The sequence below is a fragment of the Pelodiscus sinensis genome, chromosome 30, assembly GCF_052426305.1.
Source record: "Pelodiscus sinensis isolate ZL-2025 chromosome 30, ASM5242630v1, whole genome shotgun sequence".
Classification (NCBI taxonomy): Eukaryota; Metazoa; Chordata; order Testudines; family Trionychidae; genus Pelodiscus; species Pelodiscus sinensis.
This window is the reverse complement of record NC_143081.1, coordinates 1,205,445-1,212,106: the sequence shown is the minus strand read 5'-3', so window position 1 is coordinate 1,212,106 and position 6,662 is coordinate 1,205,445. Positions and strand designations below refer to the sequence as shown.

At 69.0% G+C, this 6,662-nt stretch overlaps 3 protein-coding genes across 7 annotated transcripts in view; 2 read left to right on the top strand and 1 right to left on the bottom strand.

The window, feature by feature from the left end:
• The first annotated feature begins 104 nt into the window (after positions 1-104).
• Positions 105-2,920, top strand: CEBPE (CCAAT enhancer binding protein epsilon). The gene is made up of 2 exons (XM_075916782.2): positions 105-1,793; positions 2,588-2,920. Exons 1-2 carry the CDS (start codon positions 1,413-1,415, stop codon positions 2,903-2,905), a joined length of 699 nt encoding a protein of 232 aa, XP_075772897.2. The 5' UTR covers positions 105-1,412; the 3' UTR covers positions 2,906-2,920.
• A 651-nt stretch (positions 2,921-3,571) lies between these two features.
• Positions 3,572-5,303, bottom strand: C30H14orf119 (chromosome 30 C14orf119 homolog). Its single transcript, XM_075916784.2, has 2 exons — positions 5,150-5,303; positions 3,572-4,479 (listed from the first exon to the last, which is right to left on the bottom strand). The coding sequence occupies exon 2, from the start codon at positions 4,477-4,479 to the stop codon at positions 4,135-4,137; it is 345 nt and encodes a 114-aa protein (XP_075772899.2). The 5' UTR covers positions 5,150-5,303; the 3' UTR covers positions 3,572-4,134.
• A 124-nt stretch (positions 5,304-5,427) lies between these two features.
• ACIN1 (apoptotic chromatin condensation inducer 1) overlaps positions 5,428-6,662 on the top strand; it is a 28,413-nt gene continuing 27,178 nt past the window's right edge. Inside the window, exon 1 of one of the 5 annotated variants that reach the window (XM_089774489.1) lies at positions 5,428-5,680. In XM_089774489.1, the coding sequence (XP_089630615.1) occupies positions 5,543-5,680 (138 nt within the window). In that variant the 5' untranslated portion in view covers positions 5,428-5,542. The remainder of the gene's footprint in view (positions 5,681-6,662) is intronic. The other 4 variants (XM_089774488.1, XM_089774486.1, XM_089774487.1 and 1 more) reach the window with 4 other exon arrangements.

Here is a 6,662-nt window from a genome sequence, read left to right as displayed (position 1 = left end):
TGCCCACAGCCCCCCTTGCGGGGACCCGGCCAGATCCCCCCAGTGACTCCTGCTGGGACCCCGCCCAGCTAGCACCTTCCCGCTCTCCCTGCTGTAAGGCCAGGCGGGGACCCCCTGCCATCCCGGCCCCATTCCGCACGCCCCTGCCAGCAGCCCCCAGCTCCTCCCTACCGCTCCTTCATGGAATGGTGCCACCTTGTGGCCAGAGGTGGGTCTTGCCCCCCGGGTTGCAGGATGTGGGGGGCTGGGCTGGGAGGGGGCTGCCGACTGGGAGTCAGCGGTGAGCTGGGGGCAGCTGGAATGGCAGGGGCTGTGGGTCAGGTGTGTGGGGTGCTCCCGGAGCTAGGGGGGCAGGATTGGGCAGGCAGGGGCTGCTGGTGGGGAACGAGGGGCACCAGTTGGGCTGGGCGAGCTGTGGGTGGAGTCTGCGGGAACGGCTTATGGGGCAGGGCTGTGAGAAGTGAAATTGGGGTGTGCTTTGAAAAGGGGGCTGCAAAGGGAGAGGTTGCCCCATTTCTGGGGTAGGCCCCACAGGGCTCCCCTGGATGTTGGGGACAGACACCCAATGCCATCCCCTCAGACCCTTGGGGGGGCAGGGTGGGGTCCCCTGGTGTCATCAGCAGGGGGAGCTGGGGAGTCCGTCGGAAAGAGGAAGGAAAAGGGGGGCGGGGGGACGGGGGGAACGTGAGAGACAGAGAGAGAGAAGGAGGCAGAGGGAGGAAGAGAAGCCAGGGAGCAAGGCAGACAGGGGCTGAGTGCGAGAAGGGACGGCGAGAGGCCGATGGAGTAGGGACAGACGGAGCGAGGAAAGAGCCGACAAGGAGAGAGAGAAGGAACGGGAGGGAAAGGAAATCCGACGCAGGGAGAAAGAAAACCCAAGCAAGCGAGGAGCGGGCAGAGAGAACGAAGGAGAAAGTGGCCGACGGAAAGAAAGAAACGAAGGAACGAATCAGCGTGAAAAAGAGGAAGAGAAGTGAGAACAACCAGCAGGTCCAGGAAGGAACAAGAGAAAGAATAAGAGAATAACAAAGTGACTGAAGGCAAAGAGCAAGCGGCAAGTGGCAGGAGAGCGGCAAAGGCGCGAGCTGGTGGCGAGCGGCGGGAGAGCGGCAAAAGCGTGAGCCGACGGTGAGCTGCAGGAGAGCGGCGGAGGCGCGAGCTGGTGGCGAGCGGCGGGAGAGCGGCAAAAGCGTGAGCCGACGGTGAGCTGCAGGAGAGCGGCGGAGGCGCGAGCTGGTGGCGAGCGGCGGGAGAGCGGCGGAGGCGCGAGCAGGTGGCGAGCGGCGGGAGAGCGGCTGAGGCGCGAGCCGGTGGCGAGCGGCGGGAGAGCGGCGGAGGCGCGAGCTGGTGGCGAGCGGCGGGAGAGCGGCGGAGGCGCGGGCCGGCGGCGAGCGGAAGGAAAGAAAGCGTCCATGTCGCAGGGGGGGTTCTATGATTGCGAGCGGGCCCCCCCACGTCCCATGGTGGCCGAGCTGGGGGCGCTCGGGGAACACGAGGGCTCCATCGACCTGGCTGCCTACATTGGCGACGAGCAGCTGCTGTCGGAGCTTCTGCAGGGCCCCCCTCAGCGGGCGCAGAAGAGCACCCCCTTCCCAGGATACCTGCAGGGGGAGCCCTGGGGCTATGGGGGGCCCCACAAGGGCTACGGCGCCCTGGTGAAGGAGGAGCCACGGGGGGCTGAGCCCGGACGCCGTGGCGGCTACAACCCCCTGCCCTTCCAGGTGGCGCACTGTGGGCAGACGGCCGTCAGCCTGCCCCCGGGGGGCGCCGCGCCGGCCCTGCGCACGCTCAAGGTAAGGCGCTCTCACTCCTGCCCTGCAGCCCCCCCCTCCCTGAAGTGACCCCCACAGCCCCCCATCCTCCTCACTCCTGCCCTGCAGCCCCCCCTCCCTGAAGTGACCCCCACAGCTCCCCATCCCCCTCACTCCTGCCCTGCCGCCCCCCTCCTGCCCCGAAGTCACCCCCACAGCCCCCCATCCCTCTCACTCCTGCCCTGCAGCCCCCCCTCCCTGAAGTGACCCCCACAGCTCCCCATCCCCCTCACTCCTGCCCTGCAGCCCCCCCTCCTGCCCCGAAGTCACCCCCACAGCCCCCCCATCCCCCTCACTCCTGCCCTTCTGTCCCCTCCTGCCCTGAAGTGACCCCCACAGCCCCCCATCTCCCTCACTCCTGCCCTGCAGCCCCCCTCCTGCCCCGAAGTCACCCCCACAGCCCCCCCATCCCCCTCACTCCTGCCCTGCAGCCCCCCTCCTGCCCTGCCCCCCATCCCCCTCACTCCCCCTCCCTGCCCTGAAGTGACCCCCACAGCCCCCCATCCCCCTCACTCCTGCCCTGCAGCCCCCCTCCTGCCCTGAAGTGACCCCCACAGCCCCCCATCTCCCTCACTCCTGACCTGCAGCTCCCCACGGTGCCCCCTGTGCCCCACCCACAGCCCCCACGGCACCTCTGCACCCACAGCCCATAATGGCGTCCTGAAGTGACCCTCAGTGCTCCCCCCAGTGCCCTTCCCATCCTGCACTGACCTTCACTCCTGACCAGTGCCCCCCAGCACCACCTGCAGCCCACCGGGCCCGGTTTCTCTCGCCAGGGTCCCTCCTGCAGCCCCCTGCTGGCCTCGCCGGGCCCCCCCAAGGGCAAGAAGGCGGTGAACAAGGACAGCCTGGAGTACCGCCTGCGGCGGGAGCGGAACAACATCGCCGTGCGCAAGAGCCGGGACAAGGCCAAGCGGCGGGTGCTGGAGACGCAGCAGCGGGTGCTGGAGCTGGCGGCGGAGAACGAGCGGCTGCAGAGCCGGGTGGCGCAGCTCAGCCAGGAGCTGGACACGCTCCGGGCCCTGTTCCGCCAGGTGCCCGAGGCCGCAGCTCTGGGCAAGGGGCTGGGAGGCTGCGGTGGGGGCGGCCAATAAACATGCTGAGACGCTCGGGCCCTGGTGATCTGTGGGGGAAGGAGGGCTGAGGAAACGGGAAACTGAGGCAGGGAGGCAGCGGGGCCAGGAGCAGGACTGGGGGGAGCTGCCCCCGTCTGGCTACACTAGCACTGGGATCCTGGGGGAGGGACGTGCCCCGGCTCACAGGCTGCCTCGCCCAGGCCCCCACAGCTGGCCCGCTCTCCCCTCCCCCGGCCAAGGGGGGTTGTGCAATGCAGGTTGGTTCAGCCCGTGGTTGGTGTCTCAACCTCCGGACCTTCCTTGGGGGCAGGGCAGAGGGGCCGTGTCCCCCCCCGGGGTGGAGCGTTCCCCCTACTCCCTCCCCCCGTGTGGGGTAAGGTCCTGCCCCCCTTCTCTCTGCCAGGGAGATTACTCGGAATTGTGAAAGCGGCCGTTACCCCGCGGCCCCTGCACTGGGGGTTTCCATGGGGTGTTTGCGAAACTCCCGGCCTGGCTGTCGTCACCCGCAGGGCGGAGCTGGGGAGATCCTCCCCCCCCACCTCTGCAGCCCCCTTCCCTCGCCCCTCTGCACCCCTCCCCCAGCCCGTCTTCACCCCGCACCTCTCCAACCCCTGCCTCCTTCACCAGCTTCCTCTCCACCTCGGCAGCCCCCCGGCAGCGCTGGGAACAGACCACACGGGGGCGCTCCACCCACTCACTGTTTATAAACAACGCCTCCCTGCCCACTCCCCAGTGTCCCTGCAGGCTGCTCCAGGCCTGTAGGTCCTACGGAAACAAGTCCCCACGAAGAAACAGCCGCTGGCATCGCCCCCAGCGGTGGGGCAGAGAAAGTGTTGTTGTAGGGTCTATGTCAACACAGGCCGCACTGGCAAGTCGCATGGAGGCTCCTGGCTGGCTGATGCAATAGCACGTAGCTCACAGGCAAACAGACTCACTTACTGTAGGTCCTACAACAATAGCAATCAGCGGATGACAGCACAGTTCCTCCCATGACAGTGGCGGGAAGGGATTTTCAGGAGGTCCATGTGCCTTCCCCACAGCTCCCGACTTACTGTAGGTCCCACATAAACAGAAGTCCTCTTGATGAAATCAAGGCTCGAGGGGAGGGGCTTTCCCGGAGCTGCCATGCTCCCGCGGTAACATTGGAGGTGCAATGTACACAGCTCACCTTACTGTAGGCCCTACGTAAACCACTCCAGAGCAACGTGGCCGGGGAGAGTTTCTCTGGGTGCGAGGCCATGGGCCCCTTACTCCTGCCCAGCGGTGCCCGCCAGCTGGCGGTAGAAGAGGGCGGCGAAGGCCGGCTCGGCCTGCTCCAGCTGGTCCAGAAAGTGGTTCCGCTCCGGCTCGCTCCAGCCCCGGAACCACTGGTCCCAGAGGCGCAGCTGGCACTGGAAGAGGGAGGGGGGCGCCCCGGAGAGACTCAGCCCCTCCAGCCCCTCCAGCAGGGGGCGCAGCTTCCCAGGCACGGCCTTGGCCAGCAGGTCCCGCAGGAAGCGCTGCCGCTGGGGGGGCGACCAGCCGGAGAACCAGTGCAGGACACAGCGCATCTCCTGGGCCGGCCCAAGCGCGGGCAGGGGGCGCTCCGCCATCTGGGGAGAGACAGCACCGGGGTCAGTCCAGCCCCCTGGCATGGGTCCCCAGCCCGCCGGCTCTTAACCCTGCTCCCTGGGAGTAGCCCCACCCTGCTGGAGATAGCCCCGCCCCCATGACAGTAGGCCCACCCTCCAGGATAGTCCCGCCCCTTGACGTCAGCCCTGCCCCCATGGTGTTTGGTCCACCCTCCAGGATAGCCCCGCCCCCATGAAGTTAGGCCCAACCCTCCAGGATAGCCCCGCCCCTTGATGCTAGCCCCGCCCCCATGAAGTTAGGCCCACCCTCCATGATAGCCCCGCCCCTTGATGTTAGCTCCACCCCCATGCTCTTTGGTCCACTCTCCAGGATATCCCCGCCCCTTGGCGTTAGCCCCGCCCCCAATGAAGTTAGACCCACCCTCCAGGATAACCCCGCCCCTTGACGTTAGCCCCGCCCCATGCTCTTTGGTTCACTCTCCAGGATAGCCCCGCCCCCATGAAGTTAGCCCCGCCCTCCAGGATAGCCCCGCCCCTTTGCGTTAGCCCCGCCCTCCAGAATAGCCCCGCTCGCCCCCATGAAGTTAGCCCCGCCCTCCAGGATAGCCCCGCCCCCTGTGGCAGAGGAGGCGAGGCGGGGCGGGCTCAGGGGGGGGGCAGGGGAGAGGGAGATCGGCTTCTCAGTCCTCACCCGCGTCCGCACTCCGCGGCGACCAGCCGTCTCCTCCGGGCGCAGCCCCGAGCCTCGCTTCTAGCCTGGCCCCGCCCCGAGCAGCCGGGCGGAAACACCCGAGCGCTTCCGGAACGGCCCGAGCCCGCGGCTCCGGCCTTCGCCTGCCGACGGAAACAGCCGAGCGCGTCCGAAGCCCCCCCGCGCATGCGCCGCCCGGAACCGCCAGCCGGCGTCGCGCCTCCCCGACGCGTTCCCAGGCCCTCGGGCACCTCACTTCCGGGTCCCGAGGCCTGGCGGAAAGGCCCGAAGCAGGCGCGGCGGGCCGAGCCGAGCAGCCGAGGCGCGGCCGGAAGTTGCCGAGCGGGCCCGGGCCGGCGGGCGAGGCCGAGGCCGGCAGCGGCGCCACACAAGATGGCGGACGGGGAGGAGGTGACTCTGGACGGGAGGCCGCTGCAGGCGCTGCGGGTCGCCGACCTCAAGGCGGCCCTGCAGCAGCGCGGCCTGGCCAAGAGCGGCCAGAAGAGCGCGCTCATCAAGCGGCTCCGCGGGGTGAGGCGCGGCGCGCATGCGCGGCGGGACCCCCGCTCGCCGCCCGGCGCAGGGGCCCGGGGCCCCGGGGGGCGGCCAGCGCGCATGCGCGGGGAGCCCGCCCGGCGCACGGGCCGCGGCGGGGGGAGCCCTGCTGGGGCGGGGGGGGAGAGGCCCGGGGCAGAGCCCATGGCCGCCAGCGGGGGAGGGGGCGGGGCTTGGCGCGATCCCACCAGCGGGGGGGCGGGGCGTGGCGCGATCCCACTGCTGCCTCCAGCGGGGGGGCGGGGCCTCGCTGGGACATCCCACCCTTGCCACCAGTGAGCACCAGGGTGTGGGGGAGATCCCACTGCTGCCACTAAGGGGGGATCCCACCCTTGCCACCAGTGAGCACCGGGGTTTGGGGAGATCCCACTGCTGCCACTAAGGGGGGGATCCCACCCTTGCCACCAGTGAGCACCAGGGTGTGGGGGAGATCCCACTGCTGCCACTAAGGGGGGGATCCCACCCTTGCCACCAGTGAGCACCAGGGTTTGGGGGAGATCCCACTGCTGCCACTAAGGGGGGATCCCACCCTTGCCACCAGTGAGCACCAGGGTGTGGGGGAGATCCCACTGCTGCCACTAAGGGGGGGGATCCCACCCTTGCCACCAGTGAGCACCAGGGTGTGGGGGAGATCCCACTGCTGCCACTAAGGGGGGATCCCACCCTTGCCACCAGTGAGCACCAGGGTGTGGGGGAGATCCCACTGCTGCCACTAAGGGGGGGGATCCCACCCTTGCCACCAGTGAGCACCAGGGTGTGGGGGAGATCCCACTGCTGCCACTAAGGGGGGGGGAGATCCCACTGCTGCCACTAAGGGGGGGGGAGATCCCACCCTTGCCACCAGTGAGCACCAGGGTGTGGGGGAGATCCCACTGCTGCCACTAAGGGGGGGGATCCCACCCTGGCCACCAGTGAGCACCAGGGTGTGGGGGAGATCCCACTGCTGCCACTAAGGGGG

What these genes read in the sequence shown, in the direction of transcription:
- CEBPE (XM_075916782.2), top strand. Translation starts at nt 1,413, where the DNA reads ATGTCGCAGGGGGGGTTCTATGATTGCGAGCGGGCCCCCCCACGTCCC. An exon ending in CGGCCCTGCGCACGCTCAAG is followed by an intron (nt 1,794 to 2,587) that starts GTAAGGCGCTCT and finishes TTCTCTCGCCAG; the next exon opens with GGTCCCTCCTGCAGCCCCCT.
- C30H14orf119 (XM_075916784.2), bottom strand. Translation starts at nt 4,479, where the DNA reads ATGGCGGAGCGCCCCCTGCCCGCGCTTGGGCCGGCCCAGGAGATGCGC.